Genomic DNA, 21,865 nt, shown 5'->3' on the forward strand with positions numbered 1-21,865 from the left:
GGGAGAGAGTAGGAAATTTTCAAATGACAGGTAAAGACAGTAACACTTAGGAAGTTTGACCTTTGGGTGTCTGGCCATCATATTTGCAGTAGTACTGGATACCTGAATCTGAAAATACAATTTTCATATGTTGAAATGACACCCAAGGAAAGGCAAGATGGCAAGAAGACGTAACGCAGAGCGACATGTTGGAATGTTGCTCGTGCTCAACAATGCGGGGAACTGGCGACAGTTGGGAGACAGCTCTGCACAATTATGATACTTACCGACCTTGTCAAAATATCAAAATGGATTCATACTCAGGATGTCGACATCTGAACAGGCTGGTGGAGCTTCAAAAGTGCTAGGAATACCATTAATGTTTCTTTCCACAATTTTCATACACTCAAGCCAAGGTAGAATACCATGATGGCCTCACACATATAGCATCAACGTGTGGACGTGTTTCAACCATGCCTGGGAAGAACGACGGTTTGGGGACAGCTTTGCTATATTTTCATACACTCAAGCCAAGGCAGAATACCATGATGGCCTCACACATATAGCATCAACGTGTGGACGTGTTTCAACCATGCCTGGGAAGAACGACGGTTTGGGGACAGCTTTGCTATATTTCATACACTCAAGCCAAGGCAGAATACCATGATGGCCTCACACATATAGCATCAACGTGTGGACGTGTTTCAACAATGCCTGGGAAGAACGACGGTTTGGGGACAGCTTTGCTATATCTTCATACACTCAAGCCAAGGTAGAATACCATGATGGCCTCACACATATAGCATCAACGTGTGGACGCCCACAGTCCACAGTCTAGCCATAATTACAGAACAGCGGCAGGTGAGTTGTCTTTACCAGTCTTCCGTCTCTTTCTGGATGAATAGCCCTGATTGGAAGTTGTTTTGGCGGCATCACAGAGCGAGGCAACCTGATGGTCACTCTTCTTGTTATCTCTGAGCTGCAGCCCACGGGACTGACGAGGGTCAACCAACTCCGGTAGAAGGCTATGCGAGTAGAACAGTTGAAGGTGGCCAATCATTTTGCTCCAGAAGCCATCATTTCTCTCGATCTTCTGGACAAAAATTTCCTCATCAGAATATACCACAAAAAGACAAAACTGACGTCGAGTGATGTGGAGCTGTCCCTGCACCTGATAGTGGTAGTCATGGTTTTCCTTCAACGAAATATTACCAGAGTTATCAATAGCGCAAAAGGTGATTTTTTTTGCCCGCACTCCCTCCACAGGGGTAAGGGACCGAGCCGAATAAGGGCACTTCACTTCCACGACAGTGTCGTCACCGACAAGCCCATCAGGTGTTGCAGCAAGGTATGCAAACTCCTGATCAACAACAAGGCCGCATGGTGAAACAGTCACCCCTAACTCATCCTGCAGCTTAGCAATTGCAATGGGCTCAGTGTCGCGACCATATCAGAGAGCCTCAGTGTCAAAATTACCATAGAGCAAGGAACGAACAGTACTTGCACTGCTCGTTGCATCTCGCATCTTGCATACCTTGCCAAAATTAGAAGCGGTGAGTCGCTTTCGCCTCTCCTGCATCCACAAAGTTCTCCCTTCTTGACCTCGAGTATCAGCCTCGAGCTGCTCTGCATCTGGTTGGGAGAGCACAAGGGAATCCTTGTACGCCGCAGCAGCTTCAACATAGTCATCGTGGTTCATGTCTGGAGCATCCACTATGGAACCATAGTGGTTGTCGCTGGAAGCACGCTTGCAAGGCACACCTTCAAGTGAACGCTTACAGCGAGCAGCCCCAGAACTCCGATGCCTTATGCAAGCAGCACGGACAGCTGCTTTACGCTTCAGCATAATTTTTGCATACTTCCCAGGGCTGGTGTTGTACACTGCCATTACGGATATCAGCCACCAGGTTCCGAATCTGATCTTGTTTGCTGAACTCGGCCTGAACTCTTTGCGATAGTGAATAGCCCTAGCAACTCCAACTCTTAGTCGAACAGCATTATCCAGAAGTAGCTTCTTCAGCGATAGGGGAATGGGGGTTGTTCTCTTTGCCAAAGCAACATCTCGAAGACGACTTACATAGTTTCGAAGAAGGTGGTTGTGACGTTCTACCTTCTGAACTACCTGATGCTGGTACGGTGCAGCTTCAAAAATTGACTTGTATGTGCTCGAATCACCGTCAGCGATCAACTGCAAGTACTTTACCCCGTGCAACTCAATGCTGCGCCTGAAGCCTTCAACGACGATATCCTTCTCCATACTGGTAGAGCTGCTGTCCCAGTTCTTGAAGCACAGCTGCTTTTTTGGGCTCGACCCTGCCTTGCAACTTGCGCACAGTGTACAAAATTTGTTCCGGACGCCTAGGAACAGTACTTTCTTTGTGCGGTACCCAACAATTAGAGCCTGCAAAAACGAAAATATGTCAGGATTGTATTCCACAAAACTCTACCCCCAATGACAATGTTTCCAGGAATTACGCATTTGTACGCGTATCGTACGAACTAATGCCACAGGATGTATACCACTCTAGAAAGTGTGTTTACCAAAAGACAGCAGTGCCACTAATAGCACCAGAGGGGTCAACTTTTTCCTCCAAATAAATGCTCACAGTGTTCTTTCCACAAATGGTGGGCACAGACTTCCTGTATATCCCGTCCGCCAAGCGGTGTGCAAGATAAATCCTCCTTTTTCGGGCACCTTTATTAAGTGTAGATAAAAATATTTACTTACCAAGCCAGAAAGAGCGTCGTACTTGTTCTTGTATGAACGTTTGCACCAAGCACCATCGGCAACGACGTCCCCAGCCTCCCTAGCTAACCGAGCTTCCTCAATGCCTGCTTTTCTTATTTCTTCCCAAGCTGTTTCGTCGATTCCTTTAGCAACAATATCCTGATACTTACTGTACGTGCTACTAGCCATGCCGGGTATGTCCAGAGCACCTAGGAGCTCGAGAAGGCCTGAGAAACCAGAACCTATAGACACGATACCGTTCACTGCTGAGGAATTGACGTCCATGCGTTGTTGAACAAGTTGATCAACTGGTGCCTCCGTTGTGACTACATCTTTCCTCAGACACATCCTGCACTTCAAACTGAAAGAGCTACACAGACCTCGCCGATGTTCTGATACAATTTCCATGTCAGCCAGGCCGCAACCAAACGGACTATGTACCGACAAACTTTGCAAAGACGAGAAGAAGTGATCAATCTCCACTATACGCCGACCATTCACACTGCTTGTGCGCTGACTCTGTGTCTGGTGAACGTTGCGAGTATCGAAAGATGGAGATCGACTGGGTGTAACAGCGGCAGTGATTGGAACGGGACTTGCTCTGGAACCGGCAAGCTCGTCACAACCTGAACTGCAGGGGACTACATTATCTACCTCAGCTGAATCAGCAAATGACGAATTTGAAGGACGAATTTCGCTTGTGCTCGAAGCGAAACAAGCATTCCGACCGGCACCACTTACAGTTTGAGGTACAACACTACCACCAAAGGTTGAGCCTACAAGGGTATCTGCGCGATGTGGAGTCGTCGAAGTGCAACGATCACTGGGAACAGCACGGCTGGAGCATCCTGCATTACCAAAATCTCTCAAATCCGCAGGCTCCGTCACATGCCTGCCTCTACCACGTAAATTCGCAAAGTCCTTCTTCTTACGTTTCCGTTGTCCGTAGACGTGACTTCGAGCCATAATGGGTAAATACTATGAACACGCAGAAAACACACAAGGACAGAGAGCAAATGAACAGGACAAGAAAGTGAAAAAAAAACGCGTAACTTAGCCACGAATTGGTCACTTCAGGACGAACCGCCGAAACCACGGACGCCGATCAGCTGCTGCGCAATACGCGGATGGCGGATGTGTACGAGCGGACTACGTTCGGGCGCTGCGAGCGGACGGCGCCACCTTCCGGAATCAGTGGTAAACGCCTTGGATGCATGCCTGTACTCACTTTTAATTCTTTTTCGGAAAAACAGAATGCTAAAAACACACAAAAAACGCGTCATTTGAATCCTGAAACATGTCCCCGGTTAACCTCAGAAGCGGATTGTTTTTATTTGCTTTCATTTATTTATTTGGATTTTTTGAAGCTGTAGCGACAAAATTCGTTTCTTTTTCTTTTTAAAAAAAAATTACGACGCTAGAACGATATTTCAGTTCCCAGAGTTAAGATATCTTGACGTCACCTTTCCGATGAAAGTTTCCGCATTCCGATCTGTCTCGTAGTTCAGCCACAAAACCTATGCAAAGTTCACATAGAAAACAGAGGGGTTCCCACCTTCAGGGGTCCGTAAAAAAAAATTACAACGCTAGAGCGATATTTCAGTTCCCAGAGTTAAGAGATCTTGACGTCACCTTTCCAATGAAAGTGTCCGCAAGCCGATCTGTCTCGTAGTTCAGCCACAAAACCTATGCAAAGTTCACATAGAAAACAGGGGGTGGTATGTCCTCTTAACAGTAAGTGAAACGCATATTCTGGCTGATGTGGCCGTACAACTGAAAGGAATAAACTTCCTCTGTCATACTTAAGCACAATGTTTGTTTACAAGGTCTTTGTGTCAAGTAATGTTTTATGTATTTTGGTGAACTCAAGTAAACTTTGGTGATATATTCTGACTCAAAACTTTGTCACCCCCTCCTGTATGGCAGCTTGGGTCTTTCAAATTCTGAGTCGTGTTTATTGCTTTGGTGACCAAGGAAATAAATGCCGGGATTATCTGGTACCTAACCCCCTGAGGATTCACCTGGGAATATGAATAGGAACAGTTTTCTTATGGCTATTCACGAGCAAGGCCAGGCATGGGACCAGCTTATTGTACAGGAGGATGAATGACAGATGCGGCAATTCCCAAAAGCAAAGAATGAAAAACGGGGGAAGTTCCAGTGAGCTGAAAATCTGGACACTGTGGGGAAGTTTGCGGGACACGGCATGTCGAGGAAGGAGCGTTTTGAGTACTGACTAGCAAATAGTGAAAGAAGTATTTTAAATGCTTTAAAAATACTTGTCACAAAACCTATTGCATAGAGTATCAAAATACAGAAAAAAAGTATACTGTATTTTGAGTGTGTACGTAAGTCTGTGCGAAGCCATAAGCCCATAACACCAAGGACTTTGCTGATGCCGACATGGCATTGGCAGATAGGTTGTAAAGAGCCAAGTAACAGCTCCAAGCCATGTGCATGTGCATGCATTCTTGCAAAATGAACAGCAGTGGGTGTTGCTGATTGAGAAAAGCATCCAAATGCGAGGCCATAACACCAACAACTTTGTCAATTTTCTGTCATGCAAATCTATGGCAGAGAATCTGCCACACTAAGACACCCTAGAGGCCACTGTGTTCTTTCTAAATACATATTTATCGTACTTTCAGCAGAGAGAGTGTCATGCGAAATGAATAAGATGGGGTGGATACTGTGGTGAGCTCTGCAAACTGAAACATTCATTCTGCAGCAGACAAAACATTGAAATGCACTTGAATCTTACTATTACAGACGCCAAAGGGGGCAGGCTTATGTGAAAACACAGCATGCCACATTAAAGATCCATTGCAGCTTCTGCCCTGTGAAACCTTTGCTGTGCATTGCCACCTATCAATGCAAAACCACAACATTCAGCTTTGTATGCATGAGCTGCAGTTTCAGGTCACAAGCTCACACAAGAACAGACCGCCCAAGAGACCATGCTGCATAGGTTACCACAACTAAAGGCAGCTGTGAATTTTATTATTGCAAGCAGATCCCCTTTGAATTGGCGTGACATACACATAGTAATTATTCGTATATCGGCTCTTGGATGCACACAGACGACAGAACAAAAATAAAAAAAACTTCTAGAATACTAGACTCTTCCATCCAGATACAGGGAAGTCATACATCACTACTCCCTTCCGCCCCCTCTTTATTTGGAGGGGGGTGCGAAGCTTGGAATATTGCTCGCGAAACCGCACAAATATGACTACATATTTTCAATCGTCGACTGAGGACGCAAGAATAGCAGTACACTTAAATTCTTCTTCAATCCTCACGCCAAATGTACGTAACACAGTCGAAATGAAAATAGTAGTTGCCCTTCATGTTTGGCTACACGGAATACTTTGCCCTCATTCATAATCCCATCACAGCAAAGAGGAGTGTTCCTAGTGGTTCGACTACCTGCGTCAATAACAGAAGCAAGAAGCGAGAAGTGCAATTAAGAATCCGCAAAGAATTTCAGAATTTCTTGCGTCCTGAGCGGCCGTTGAGTCTATTGACACTTGGGTGCATCTACTGATCGTACTTGATCAATGCGCGCTCAACCCACACACACACACAAAGCAACACGAAACGCCACACGGAACGAAGGCTGGCCACAGAACTTTCACCACTGCAACACTGTACTACGAGTTGTAGTTCATCTCCCACTTTCTTTGCTCCTTGCACCTCTCCTTCGCAATAATTCAGTTCGCATTTCAATTGGTAAACACACACTGGCCGCCATGTTGACAGCGGCAGCGGCTGCGTCCGTTTCTGGCTCCCGCAGGTTTTCAGGATGCCGCAGCGCCATCCAATAGAGATGCAGCGCATTCTCCTATGCGTAAACTAGCCTACGCCTTGGGTAGGACGCGATAAATACGACAGCGGGCGAACTGAAGCACTTTTCTGATGTCCCGGGTCTTTCTCTTTCACTTGCTAGTGCCAGCTTTTCTACGACTTGATATATTGATGCTGGAGAGGTTAAAGACAAACTGCCAGCAGAGAACGGCCAGCCGGAGGAGACCATGGGGGATGATCCTCGTCTCATAGGCTGCGGCGTTGCCCGCCGACTGGAGTATTTCAGAAGCCAGGAATTTGAGCACGGCTGCGACGTAAACCCGGGCGCCTGCTCCCAGACGTTCGGAAAAATTGGCCTTGGGTAGGACGCGATAAATACGACAGCGGGCGAACTGAAGCACTTTTCTGATGTCCCGGGTCTTTCTTTTTCACTTGCTAGTGCCAGCTTTTCTACGATTTGATATATTGATGCTGGAGAGGTTAAAGACAAACTGCCAGCAGAGAACGGGCAGCCGGAGGAGACCATGGGGGATGATCCTCGTCTCATAGGCTGCGGCGTTGCCCGCCGACAGGAGTATTTCAGAAGCCAGGAATTGGAGCACGGCTGCGACGTAAACCCGGGCGCCTGCTCCCAGACGTTCGGAAAAATTGGCCTTGGGTAGGACGCGATAAATACGACAGCGGGCGAACTGAAGCACTCCTCTGATGTCCCGGGTCTTTCTCTTTCACTTGCTAGTGCCAGATTTTTCTACGACTTGATATGTTGATGCTGGAGAGGTTAAAGACAAACTGCCAGCAGAGAACGGCCAGCCGGAGGAGACCATGGGGGATGATCCTCGTCTCATAGGCTGCGGCGTTGCCCGCCGACTGGAGTATTTCAGAAGCCAGGAATTTGAGCACGGCTGCGACGTAAACCCGGGCGCCTGCTCCCAGACGTTCGGAAAAATTGCCCTTGGGTAGGACGCGATAAATACGACAGCGGGCGAACTGAAGCACTTTTCTGATGTCCCGGGTCTTTCTCTTTCACTTGCTAGTGCCAGATTTTCTACGATTTGATATATTGATGCTGGAGAGGTTAAAGACAAACTGCCAGCAGAGAACGGCCAGCCGGAGGAGACCATGGGGGATGATCCTCGTATCATAGGCTGCGGCGTTGCCCGCCGACTAGAGTATTTCAGAAGCCAGGAATTCGAGCACGGCTGCGAGCTAAACCAGGGTGCCTGCTCCCAGACGTTCGGAAAAATTGGCCTTGGGTAGGACGCGATAAATACGACAGCGGGCGAACTGAAGCACTTTTCTGATGTCCCGGGTCTTTCTCTTTCACTTGCTAGTGCCAGCTTTTCTGCGACTTGATATATTGATGCTGGAGAGTTTAAAGACAAACTGCCAGCAGAGAACGGCCAGCCGGAGGAGACCATGGGGGATGATCCTCGTCTCATAGGCTGCGGCGTTGCCCGCCGACTGGAGTATTTCAGAAGCCAGGAATTTGAGCACGGCTGCGACGTAAACCCGGGCGCCTGCTCCCAGACGTTCGGAAAAATTGGCCTTGGGTAGGACGCGATAAATACGACAGCGGGCGAACTGAAGCACTCCTCTGATGTCCCGGGTCTTTCTCTTTCACTTGCTAGTGCCAGCTTTTCTACGACTTGATATGTTGATGCTGGAGAGGTTAAAGACAAACTGCCAGCAGAGAACGGGCAGCCGGAGGAGACCATGGGGGATGATCCTCGTCTCATAGGCTGCGGCGTTGCCCGCCGACTGGAGTATTTCAGAAGCCAGGAATTCGAGCACGGCTGCGAGCTAAACCCGGGCGCGAAATTCCGTAACGTAGGCTAGTTTACGCATAGGAGAATGCGCAGCATCGCTATTGGTTGGCGCTGCGGCAGCCTGAAAACCTGCGGGAGCCAGAAACGGACACAGCCGCTACTGCGGTCAACATGGCGGCCAGTGTGTGTTTACCGACTGGAATGCGAACTGAATTATTGCGAAGGGAAGGTGCAAGGAGCAAAGAAAGTGGGAAATGTACTACAACTCGTAGTAGAGTGTTGCTGTGGTGAAAGTTCTGTGGCCAGCCTTCGTTCCGTGTGGCGTTTCGAGTTGTTTGGTGTGTGTGTGTGTTGAGCGCGCATGGATCAAGCAAGATCAGTAGATGCACCCAAGTGTCAATAAACTCAACGTCCGCTCAGGACACAAGAAATTCTGAAATTCGTTGCGTTTTCTTAATTTCATATCTCGCTTCTGGCCTCTGTTATTGACGCAGGTCTTTAGCAGCCACGCAGTCTTTAGCCGACGCTTGGAGGGATCTTGTCGCTTAATGAGCATTTGCAATACCTTAGATTCATAAAAGATACAACAGCGTCAGAGAGTGGTCTTTTTTACTTTTAAGAAGACAAAAGGACTGTCAAATAATACGCGTACTAATGCATGACACAAATGACTATTCGAGCATTTCCTTCTGCAGTCATTCTGCTAGTGAGTTGCGCCGATGACATATTTCCCATATGACCTACTTACCCTTATTCAATTTTGTAACACAATACTCCATATATACTATGAGAAATGGTTGTTGCTGTGGCATGTGCATGTCTGTCATCCAGGGGCTGGATTACGGGGTTCAACCCCCTGAAATCATACGCCTGGTAGCGCATTTGGGAGAGGAATACGAGAAGGGAATCCTCCTCCACCATGTAACGTCCCCATAGAAACTGCCCTCACGAAATATTTTCTGGCTATCATCGTGTTAGCTACCTACTAAGAAGGGAAGTGGTACCACATGCTTAATGCCTAACACCAAAGTGGTCACACCCTAATTTGTAGACCACTGCATGTGTTAGAAGTTAGACTTAGTTAGCAGAAATTGGTGAGACTCAGTATGCTGTGTGTGCCTTTGAATGGGAAGTCTCAGTATCATTCCCAGACTCTGTTGGCAATGACTACTTTTGCAGACGACACCATGGTGCTCTTGATGAGAATAAAAATAAATAGTGATCATGCCATGGCAAGAAATATGTGCACCTGAAAGTAGTAAATAGCATAGAGAGTAACATGAAAAATTCTATGAGCTGATCACAGTACTGCTAGAAGTTGGCACAGCCACTGTTTGACAATGGTGGATGCTACACAGGCTATAAGAGCAAACAAACTCATTATTCGGAACCAACTACTTACGCACGAAAACAATTACTTGTACACTCCCATAAAACATAGAAAAATAAGGGGCACAGTGCCAAAAATTATGAAGCTAAAAAAGTAAGTGACCACTAAATGTCACAGTGTTAGAAAATAGTAGAGTAACTAGCCAGAAGAAGGCACTTGGTATGTACAGTCGTGCCTCGTTAATGTGGACACAGTTCTTATGGACAATTCAAATTATGGTTGATTTTTGTGAGGACCAAATTTTTTCAATGCATTTTCCTCTCGTTAATATTCAAAACTCTCTCTTCGGGCAATGGACGGTCCAGCAAGCTACAAACCTCCCCGCAGGGGGCACCGGCTTCGGCTGGTGTTTGGTGAGTGGCGCCACCACGGACCCTAGCCCCCAGTCCCAAGGTGTTATCCGTACCGTGCCGAGGGGATGAAAGGCGAAGGGTAGAAGCCTTGAACGGTGGCGGTCGGGGTCTTGGTCAAGCTCCGGCCGATGGGTTGTCGAAACTCCGGGACCTTCCCGTATGTATGAGTATGAAGTACGGGCGACTCTTTGGAATACTCGTTTCAACAAACCTGTATGGGTAAATTTTCTTCTCCTCTTGAGATCGTGGCCGCAAAGCGACCACGGACCGAAGTTTCACAAAGTTCATATAAACAGTTCATTGCCAAGTATATAGTACTGTCTAGTGAAGACCCTGAAAAAGAGAAAAACGTACCACTAGGAAAGATGTCACCATTTTTTATTGAAAAGGCGGTGGCGTCCCTGTCTAAAAATATCACTGAAATAAAACGTATCAGATCTGGTGACTTGCTCATAAAATGCACGAATGAGAAAGACTGCAACCGCATATTAAATGCTCATGAAATGATGGGAGTAAAGATTGCAGCTTCGATGCATAAAACACTAAACACTTGCAGGGGTGTCATCTCAGTCTTCGAGCTGGTTGACGTGCCACCTGAAGAAATCTTGATGGAGCTCAGGGACCAGGATGTCGTTGATGTACGCAAAATCAAAATCCGTAAAAATGGGGAGTACATCACCACACGAAACATAGTACTGACTTTTGACAGGCCCACACTTCCAACAAAACTAAAAGTAGGCTACTTGTCAGTAGACGTCCGACCTTACATTCCGAACCCGTTGCGCTGTTTTCGGTGCAACAGGTTTGGACATGCTGCAGACGGGTGCCGCGGCTCTGCTTGTTGCGCACGGTGTGGAAAGAGTGACCATGAGACCAAAGAATGCAAAGGGCCAGACTGCTGTGTCAATTGTTCTTCCAACCACCCATCCTACTCGAGGTCATGTACAAAGTGGAAATATGAAAAAGAAGTCCTGCACGTTAAGGTTACACAGAACATCAGTTACCCAGAAGCCAGGAAAAAAGTAGCTCCCATCTTTTTCGAAAAATCCTTTGCCACAGCCGTAAAACAGAAAGTAAAACTAGTAACACAGTTCACACAAACCGAGCAATCACTGTTGATAGAGACAACCACAAAAGAAGTCCAGGGAGGTGCACGTCCACCTCCAGTCCCCGAAACTCCAGTGGCGTCCCTAACACCGACGCCACTTCTGTCCTCACAGTCCACGGAGACCACATCCATGGACTGCGAGGACGAGACGAGCTCTGAGCGCTCCTTCGCGAGCACGAGCTCCCAAGTCCTTCAAAAGAATAGAGCTAGTCTGTCGGGGAGTGGGTCACTCCCTGACATATCTGACAAGGAGCTTGCGGCTGCGCGGAAGAAACCCACAAGGCCGCGGGTCACACCTCCAACAAAAAATAGGTAATGAAAGCTTTTCAAAGTCGGCAAAAGTTTCTGACACACTTACTATTACTTCTTAGTACTGCAACTATTATGCAGCACACGATCCTCCAATGGAATTGTCGTGGGTTCCTTTCTAACTTAGATGATGTGAACGATCTCTTCGAGACGTATAATGCTACATGTTTTTGTCTTCAGGAAACATATTTGAACAACCAAACACAAAATCCACTGCGTAGACACAACATATTTCGAAGAGATCGAAGTGACGCCACCCGAGCATCTGGTGGTGTAGCGATCATCACACGACGATCTCTCCCAACAAAAGCAATTCACCTAGTTACAAACTTGGAAGCTGTAGCTGTGCAGGTGTGTTTAGACAGGATCGTCACCATCTGCTCGGTATACTTGCCGCCATCAGACACTATTACACAAAAAGAATTAGAAGATTTATGCAGCCAACTTCCAAGTCCTTTTATAGTTCTAGGTGACTTTAATGCTCATAATCCACTTTGGGGCAGTACAAGAACTGACACTCGAGGGAAAATGTTAGAGAAATTTTTATTATCAACATCCATCTGTCTTTTAAACACAGGGGCACCTACATACATACATTCTTCAAGTCAGACTCTCTCAGCCTTAGACCTGTCTTTTTGCAGTCCATCCTTGTTTCAGGAGATAGAATGGACTGTAAAACAAAACCCACTTGGAAGTGACCACTTCCCAGTGGTGTTAAAATACCTTACTCTAGTCGACACTCTGACGACACGCCCTCCCAGGTGGAAATTTGAAATAGCCGACTGGAATCAGTTTTCTGAAAAATGTGACCTCTCTCTGATTCCTATTGATACGGTGACGATCGAGGAAGCTAGCAATCTTATTAGTAACATCATCCTCGATGCAGCAACACAATTCATTCCCCAGGCTTCTGGTCGTCTCCCAAAGCGACCTAAACCCTGGTGGAACAGTGAATGCGAGGAAACTCGCAAACTTCAAAATCGGGCATGGGGCACATTTCGGAGGTACCCCACATCACAAAATCTCCTACTTTTTAAAAAGGCAAGAGCAAAGGCCAGGTGGACACGCAAACAAGCTAAGCGGTCCTCTTGGCACGCCTTTGTATCGTCTCTGTCTTGTAACACCCCATCCAAAGTGGTATGGGACAGACTTCGCAAAATCAGAGGAGAACACATCAGTCATTCCGTCCCTCTTTTAGAAGTTAACGGTCAGGTACGTGAAAGCCTAGAAGAGCAGGCGAATGCGCTTGGGGAGCATTTCCAAAGAATTTCTGACTCATCTCATTATAGTAAAAACTTTCTTAAGATCAAAGACACTGCAGAAAAGAAGACAATTCGAATGAGTGGCGGGGACGACCATGGATATAATCAGCCGTTTACTATGATAGAGCTGCAGAGGTCATTATCTTCAGCAAAGGCTACCTCACCTGGTCCAGACCGAGTGACATATTCCATGCTTCAGCACTTGTCCGAAACATCGAAAGAATGCTTGCTTCGTTTCTTCAACCGAATCTGGGCAGACGGCACATTACCATCCGCATGGAAAACTGCCACCGTTGTTCCACTGTTAAAACCTGTAAAAGACCCTTCAAATCCAACTAGCTATCGACCTATCGCTCTCACAAGCTGCATCGGCAAAACATTTGAGCGTATGGTCAATGGTCGGCTCGTCCATTTTCTAGAGGAAAACAAATGTCTCTCTGAACTTCAGTGTGGTTTTCGTGCCGGGCGGTCCACAACGGACCACCTGGTTCGAGTAGAAACAATGATACGTGAAGCTTTCGTCCGAAGACAACACTGCCTCTCTGTTTTCTTTGATCTTGAGAAGGCATACGATACCGCTTGGCGGTATGGTATCCTACAAGATCTGTACTCTTTTGGGATCAGGGGGCGCATACTTAGGTGCGTCATGAACTTCCTACAAAACAGGACATTCCAAGTACGACTTGGAACGACGCTATCTCGTGTTCTGGTTCAAGAGAATGGAGTGCCACAGGGATCTGTCCTGAGTGTTACTCTCTTCCTTGTGAAAATCAATTCAGTAGCCAATGTAATTCCACGTTCCATGTCATGCTCCTTATACGTAGATGACATTCAAATATCATATTCTTCTACAAATCTAGCAATATGCGAGCGTCAGATGCAGCTAGCTCTAAACAAGCTTACCACATGGTCCCTCGAAAATGGGTTTAAGTTCTCGCACGAGAAAACTGTCTGTGTTCACTTCTCTAGGGTCAGAGGAATGCTTCCTTCACCTACTCTTAAGCTGAATGGGCAGGACCTCACTGTTAAGAGTGAGCACAAATTTCTTGGGGTCACGTTTGATAGCAAACTTACTTTCCTACCGCACATTAAGAGCCTTAAAACTAAATGCATCAAGTCCCTAAGCCTCTTAAAGGTGCTGTCACACAGATCCTGGGGCGCAGATCGTGACACGTTGCATAGAATTTACATTTCGACAGTGAGGTCAAGATTGGACTATGGGTGCATTGTCTATGGATCTGCCCGCGAATCTGCTCTCAAGATTTTGAACCCAGTTCACCACCAGGGGTTGCGTTTAATAACTGGTGCCTTTCGTACATCACCAGTTGAGAGTCTATATGTCGAATCCAAGGAGTGGTCATTGGAGAGACGTAGGTTCTACCTCTCAGCATCATATGCGCTTAGAGTGAAAGGCTATCCAGAACATCCTGCACTCCACTCTGTGAGGGAGACACGGTTTAAGCAGTTCTTTCTCAGCAAACCCACAGTTATACCTCCTTTTAGTATGCGTGTGCTACAGGGAATCGAAACGTATGAGTTCATTGAGTATCACACACCAATTTTGCAAGCGTGTGTGGGAGCTCCGCCGTGGGATGTACTTCCTGAATGCAATTACTCTTTAGCTAAATATAACAAACATGGCACTCCACCATGTGTCCTCCAACAAGAATTCAGTTATGTAGCCGAAAGCTTTGGAGATCACACTGCTTTTTATACCGATGGGTCAAAGACACACACATCCGTTTCTTGTGCAATGGTTACTGAATCTTGCACGAAGTCTCAGCGGCTTCCAAACTCTGCATCAGTTTTTACTGCAGAGCTATATGCAATAATCATGGCGCTTAGCTTCATCCTAGACCGTCAGATCAAGTCTTCGATCATCTACAGCGATTCACTCAGTTCTCTTAAAGCCATCTGTACAATGCAGAAACAGAAAAATCACCTTGTATTAAGGGCCCGATATCTTGCAACCAAGGTAATCAAAAAAGGTCTCTGTTTAGGTTTTTGCTGGGTTCCCAGCCACGTTGGGATACCCGGCAATGAACTCGCAGATGCAGCAGCTGCAGCTGCGCTCTCTTCTGAAGTGAGCCTATTGGAGAGTCCCTCTCAAGACCTTAGGTCAGTCCTGAGGAGAAAAATTAATGAGAAATGGCAACAAGAGTGGGCTACACGAGAAAACAACAAGCTTTGGATGTCAAAAAACACAATTTTAGGAAGCATACCGAGTTTTAAAAATCGTCTCCATTCAGTAGTTTTTAGTCGCTTACGCATTGGTCACACACACCTCACACATGGTTTTTTACTGCGCCGGGAGGAACCACCGGAATGTACGCAGTGTGGGGAGCAGCTGTCTGTGCTGCACATCCTAATCACGTGTCCTGCACATGAACCTCATCGTCAGTATCACTTTAAAGAGCTTTACAAATATCAGTTGCCACTTCATCCAGCCTTGTTGTTGGGTGGTGAGCCTCTTTTACCCTTCATGAGAGTTTTTAACTATTTTAAAGCTATTGGCTATTTAAATACAATATAGTTTTACCTAGCTGCTCATGTATCTTGTTTTACTATCTAAACTTTTCTAAAACTATGGTTTTAGTTTAATCTTGCTGTTTTTACATTGTCACCAACCATCCCCATTGTCTTTTCACCATAGCTTTGGCGCACTATGACCCTAGTTGTCCGTGCGCCATAAAAACCTGAATAATCATCATCAACAAACCATATGTAGTCCGTGTAGTTTTGTCCCGTTATTATGCATAGTATTGGTCCTTTACACCTGTCCACAAGAACTATATAAGAGGAAGGAGGGTTATTCCTGGACATGAAGGGCCTGGAAAATCCTGTATGTCGTCATGGCTCTTCCGGACACATCCACATGCGATTGACCCTCACCCAAGGAGTTGTGCTTTTAGCTAAACACAGTGCAGTCGCTCGGCACCTTACGGAGACAGGGGGGTACAGCTGTCAAGGTAAGTTGTCACTTGTCAGGCTTTTGCTTCGACGACTTTTGCTTGAGCGCTCGTTCTACATGAGACCTCTTCACATACCACCCCTTCACCTACCTATGCAGTGCTGATGAGGTGCCAGTTAGGCTGAAGGAGCTGTGCAGTTTGTAAGCATAAAAGTGTCAAATCTATATTAATGGTTCGGTTTCAGAAGGCTGCTACAATGGTTCAAACAATTTTGTTTTCACACAGCTCATCTTCAGGAACGGGTTCAGAAAATATAAAGTGTCTTATCTTCAGTTTTGTGTTCTTTTTCTGTCTCGTAAAGAATGCACCAGGCTACAAAGAAATTAAGAGATCAACACGAATTTCCTTTGAATTTACAGAACGTGCATTAAAAAAACGACAGATGACAAACACCGATGAGGGGTATAGTGTAGGGAGCATCTGCTCGGACTCCCCATATTACCATGGTATACACCCTTATCTCTTTCTGACCTTGAATGTTTCCATGTGTTTTTAAAAAACAAGTTGACCTCCTTTGCTGGAGCAAAACCTGCATTTTCCTGTATCATCTAAGCAAGGGTGCTGAGTGGTGTATTGCTACTCTTCGCACACTAGGTCCGCACTAGCACATACACCACCAACCTTCCCGAACCACCCTCTCAGGCTCTCTTAGTCAGCCTGACTCTCGCACCTTCACATTGTCAATATTTCCTGGTCCGTCGCCAAATACAGCCTACCACAGTTCCGCGCTCTTTTTAACCCTTTTCTTCTAATCCTTTTTGACACCATAGGACTTCGGTCCTCACTGTTACGTGTCTCATGACATTTTACCACACTACCACAGTCAATGGGGTCGAGTACCGGCCCCTGGCGATGAAGCTTCCCAGTTATAATCACCAAATAAAGTAGTTGTTGGGTGGATGGTACCTCTATGGAATCACAGGAATGAGATCTTGATGTGCAATTCAGATATGGCTATTGCAACAAATCTTTTCCATTCTCGTGTAGACAAACACATTACCACAAAATGCGCAATACGCATTCAGGGTACATAAGGGGTAGCAGGGCAGTTTTCTTCCTTATATGCACGTATACGTAGTCTCAAGCGTTGGAACATGCATCACCAGGGCTCATCCATCATGGTGAGGCCAGTGATATATGCAACCTCCAGGAATTAGACGGACTCTCTAAAGAAAACCATGCGAAGCATTTCACACTGCAAACGAATTATGCAGGGTGGAATATATGCGACGACATTGTGTGAGGTGCACGGCAATAGAATGTTCCACTATTCACGAATGCCGAAAAGACGCAAAACCTCCGTTCCGCCCCATACTGATGTGGGAAACTCAGTGAGATATCCAAAGACTGCAGCCCACAGGTGAAGTGCCACAGCTTTAATATGAAATACCACAGAGCATTGAAAATTACGCGCACCGCAGCATCTATCCTAGTTACAGGCAGATCTTCACTGAACAAGAGAACATATAACTTGACAAGTGACCAAAACTGAAGGCAGGATACTTGCCACATCAAGCAATCACGCCAAATCATCATCGCGCCGACTTGACAAGCATTGACAAGCTATCCATCACGATAGAACTCCTAGAACAACATAGTGATCATTCATCAGCTGCTGCTAGACCGGCGCTAAACCCAGCGCTATCCGCGCCCATCCGCACTATCTACGCACTCCGTTTGTGACCCCTTGTGGTCAGTTTAATTTACTTCGATTAACTCCTGCACGTTACACATTTATGTCTCAAACATTTCCAGGGAAATATTGTTTTTTTATATATAAAAGGGTTGAAAACTTTTTAAAGCTTAACAAAATGTTAGGTCACGTGGGTCTACGGACTGAGACCTGAGACGCATGTACTTGGCGCGCTTTTTCTCGCAAACCGAAAGTGCCGCAGTTGTTCAGTTTCTCTGTCTTCGTGCAAAGTTTCGGATTTTGAAGGCTGACAGGTGCAATCAACACGGTTCGTGAGTTGATATAACTGGGACACGTTCCTCTGGAAGCAATGTCAGCATCGCAAAGCATAATTTGTGTTGAGGACGAAGCATCTTCAACGCATGATACGAAAGTCCTTCGTGCCAACTTGTGGAACCACGAGGACGCGCAACGATGGCTGGATGACTACAGTAAACGTACGTCTACCTCGTGGATTGTTAGCACAGTGAAGAAATGTGAAAGGTGAGTTCTTTTGCAATTGTCGTTGAACGAGAATCGCTGATACTGCGTGATTGCTCGATGTAAACTGAAAGTGCTGGGAAAGCTTGCTCGCGCAGCGCATACTACATCACAAGCATGTTAAACCAGAAACAGAATAGAGGAGAAAGTTCTTTTCAAGGCAGTTACTTCGGTGTGTATTTGCATGATTGTACGTGGCGTCTCTTACATCTCTGCTCTCTGCTCATCATCACTTCTCTTTTGCATTGTTAGCATGGCCTTCCACAAATATTGGAACTGCCAACACCACCACAAAGGGAAACAGCCATCTTCCTTTCGGAACAGTGGATGTGGAGCCAGGATCGACATCAAGATAAAGAACGTAACTAGAAATACAAAACGTTACGATGCCTTCCTGCGCCGTGAGATCCCTTTGCCTGCTGTGATCCGTGTCAGTGGTACTCATAATCATAGCACGGAGAGCGCAGACGCACTAAGGCTTCTGAGGAGTACAACGGAGACGAAAGACACGTTCTTTGGTTAGTAGATGTTTTGGTTTCTTGCTTTTTCATTGCACGTGTTTTCTGCCTATCTAAGCGGTTCATGCATTTGTGGCCTCAAATACTAGCTACCATGTTGCTACCAAGATGCTGCTGAGGAAATGTAGCCGCAGTTATTTCATGTATGGTAAAACTGGAGTCAGACATTTTCATATTTAAATGCCCTGACTTGCTTATTTGCTCGTGCGTTCCTGGTTGTAATTATATATCTTCCTTTACTTTCAGGCTGTAGTTCTATTTCAATCTGTTATATTTAATGTTATTGTTTACCCACCCCTTCAAAGCAATACTTTAAGGTTGGGGAGGTATGATTCTAATTGATGATTAGGGGTATTGAGGTACATACAGGGTGTTTCAGTTAGATTCTCACGCTAAATAATGAACTAACGGGTGCACCAATCAATAACTTTCTTTTTTGTAAGTAAGACATCAGTGGTTTACCCAGAATTTCGTCCTTGGGGGGTGTGTTCGGTTCTGCAAGGGGGTGTATTTACATGCTCACGAGGTTTTAGGGGGTCTTCTCCAGGTTTTGGGGGGTATAGGGGAGGGGTCTTGATAAATCACTGATCTGTCTGATACCACCTACAAGCTGTGCACCATGTGAATGAGTGGGAGGCACTCATTATTTAAATCAAACTTCAAATTTGTTTCATGAAGAAACAAGACTCCTAAAGCAGGGTGCCGTCGGCATTAAAATGGGAGCTACCTGTTTTGGAAGCTTCAGTGAACACCTTCTAGAGAAAAATCTTCCACAGAGGCGGGTCATTTGCTGCAGTAATTAATTGGTTTCAGTATTTGGGTCGCAGCTTCCGAAGCACGAAAAGATGTAATTCATTGCTGAATGAGACAGTAGAAGAGCACCCTTTTGTGCTGCACTGCTACCAGCCGCAACAAAAGTATGTAACCCGAAACCAATTAATTACTGCACCTCGGTGGAAGATTTTTCTCTAAAAGGTGTCCACTGAAGGTCCCAAAACAGGAGTAGTATAGAGATAGACTGCATAATATTGGAGCGGCATAAGAACCGAGCGCTATAACGGCATCCTTTTTCTAATCCAAGATGGCCGATTCTAAGCCAACACAATCCAGTTCTAAGCCAACACAAGCCAAATCCAAAGCCATCTGATTGGCCGCCATTAGCTCCGCCCACTTCACACGTTGATTGGCCCATGCTAAGCCTACTGATCTTTGATTGGTTGACCGTAGCTCCTTCACGCTAATTAGTCGGCTCAGCTCCGCCCCCCACTTCACGCTGATTGGCTCATGCTAAGCCTACTGAGCATTGATTGGTTTACCGTAGCTCCACCCCTTTATACTAATTACTTGGCTCCGCCCCCACTTCACGTTGATTGATCACCGCGCTAAACCTCGCGTTGATTGGTTCACCATAGCTCTGCCCCTTTTATGTCAATTACTTGACTCCGCCCCGCTGCTTCACGCTGATTGGCCGCCGCGGCCGCTGATTGGTCCATTCTAAGCCTACTGATCACTCTCCCAGCCCCCTCTGATTGGCCGTCCCCCGTTTAAGCCTACCGATTGGCCCGTTCTAAGCGCACTGATTGGCTGACTAAGCCCCGCTGAACATAGCCTTCGTTAGCGCCCGCCAGACGGCAGCGACCCCACCGCGGCCCTATCTCGGATGTTCAAACTTACCCGTGCCCCAGGCTAGCGGGTGGCCTACTGTCCAGGCGCGGCCCGGCGGCGGCGGCCACGCTGCGGCTTTATCTCAGATGTTGAAACTTACCTTGTGGCGTGCACCCACTTCATGCTGATTCTAAACCTGCTGACTTCTAAGCCAGTCCGCGCTAATGAGCACTCTCCCAGCGCTCTGATTGGTCGTCCCCAGTCTAAGCCTACCAATTGGCCCTCGTTCCACTGAGGGCGCAACTCTTACTTACTGGCTCCAATCACTTCGCGGTGATTGGCCCATTCTAAGCCTACTGACTTTTAAGCTGAACCATGCTAAGCCTGCTGATTGGGTCTTCACACCGATGGCTTGCCCCTGATTGGTCCGCGCAACTTACCTTGTGGCGCAACTCTTTACTGGCTCCACACACACTTCGTGCTGATTGGTCAATTCTAAGCCGAACCACGCTAAGCCTACTGATTGGCTCTTCATAGCGAAGCCTACCGATGGCTGGCCCCGACTGGTCCACGCTAAGCCTACTGAACACAGTGGTTGGCTAGCCTGAATTTGTCAGTAGCTGCTTCAGACAAGACACGCACACACGACAAGTGTTGATTTCAATCTTTATTTGGTACAACAGCCAGCTGTGGGTTGGTTCAGTTGCATCAGAGAGATCTTTAGTTCCTTGCGCTCATTGGTCACTCAGCCCTCTCGGTAGATGCCATATGGCACTGCAAGTGGTCATTAGCCCATCACTCATTGGTCACTTATGTGTAGAGCGCCCTAACAGGCTCGAATTGGTCACTTCCACTCCGCGCTAGACCCGACTGCTACCCCCTCTAATCTCTAGATGAGATAATATAAGTTTAAATGTGGGATATTGGAACTTTTGCCATAAGATAGGTTTAGCCAGGCTCTAACTGCCCATTCCTCCATCCGCGGCTGCTCACTGGTTCACAATGAAACTCTTTCACATGCTCTGCCCTACACATACAATAGGTGGCGCCGCTTGTCTTTCCAAAGATGGACAGCTGCGACGGGGGTCCATTCTAACTGCAGTGGTCACTCCTTTCTATCCGACTGGTTCATACATCTCGCAAGAGAGCCGGCATTAGAAGCCAAATCTGCTGCTGCTGAACATTACAAAACATGAATAAAACAGCTTACATCAATATGTTCGTTGCTGCCATCTGAAGTCAGCCTCCTTCATGCTATCCATGCCCCCTCACAGCCACGGTTGCCTCGCGGTGCCAACGGTAAATGTTCGGGATACGATGAACACATCTTAAAACACTCTCTACCCATCGCTCCACAGAACACGAGTAAAGTGGGCTTAACCACGTTGTATGCATGCGTAGGGGGAAGCCCACCTCTAGAAGCAAGCTTTCGTTCTTGTGATAGTGTGCTTTGCACTTCAACATCAAAATATACTTCAGTGTTTATCAGGCAGAATGGAGAGGTAAAACACATAAATAATGCTATAGACTAGTGAAGCGCGTTCATTCTTAAAAGCTGAAGAACGGATTTTGTCGCAGTTGGTGTGCTTCGACAACAACAGAAAAAAAAAAGTTTTCAATGTTTAATAAACAGAGCGCAAAAAGAAGAAAACACTCATCGTGATTCCAAGCAGTGAAACTCAGCACGCGTTCGGACTAAAGAGCTGAGCAGGAAGACGCACATGGTAGAGAAACATGGATAGTTGATGCTGTGCATAGATGCTCGTCTTAAGAAAAACTATTTCAATGTCGATTGAGCAGATCATCAAGAAACCCTGTAGAGCTGTACCTGCAAGGAAGCTTAGGATCGTTTTGTTTCAGACAGTGTGCGTTGCACTTGAACACAAGAGACTAAT

At 46.5% G+C, this 21,865-nt stretch overlaps 1 protein-coding gene across 1 annotated transcript; it reads left to right on the forward strand.

The window, feature by feature from the left end:
- Positions 1-10,529: 10,529 nt before the first annotated feature.
- Positions 10,530-11,447, forward strand: LOC135389459 (uncharacterized). Its single transcript, XM_064619506.1, has one exon. The coding sequence runs from the start codon at positions 10,530-10,532 to the stop codon at positions 11,445-11,447; it is 918 nt and encodes a 305-aa protein (XP_064475576.1).
- Positions 11,448-21,865: the final 10,418 nt, after the last annotated feature.

This window comes from Ornithodoros turicata, chromosome 3 (assembly GCF_037126465.1).
Source record: "Ornithodoros turicata isolate Travis chromosome 3, ASM3712646v1, whole genome shotgun sequence".
Classification (NCBI taxonomy): domain Eukaryota; kingdom Metazoa; phylum Arthropoda; class Arachnida; order Ixodida; family Argasidae; genus Ornithodoros; species Ornithodoros turicata.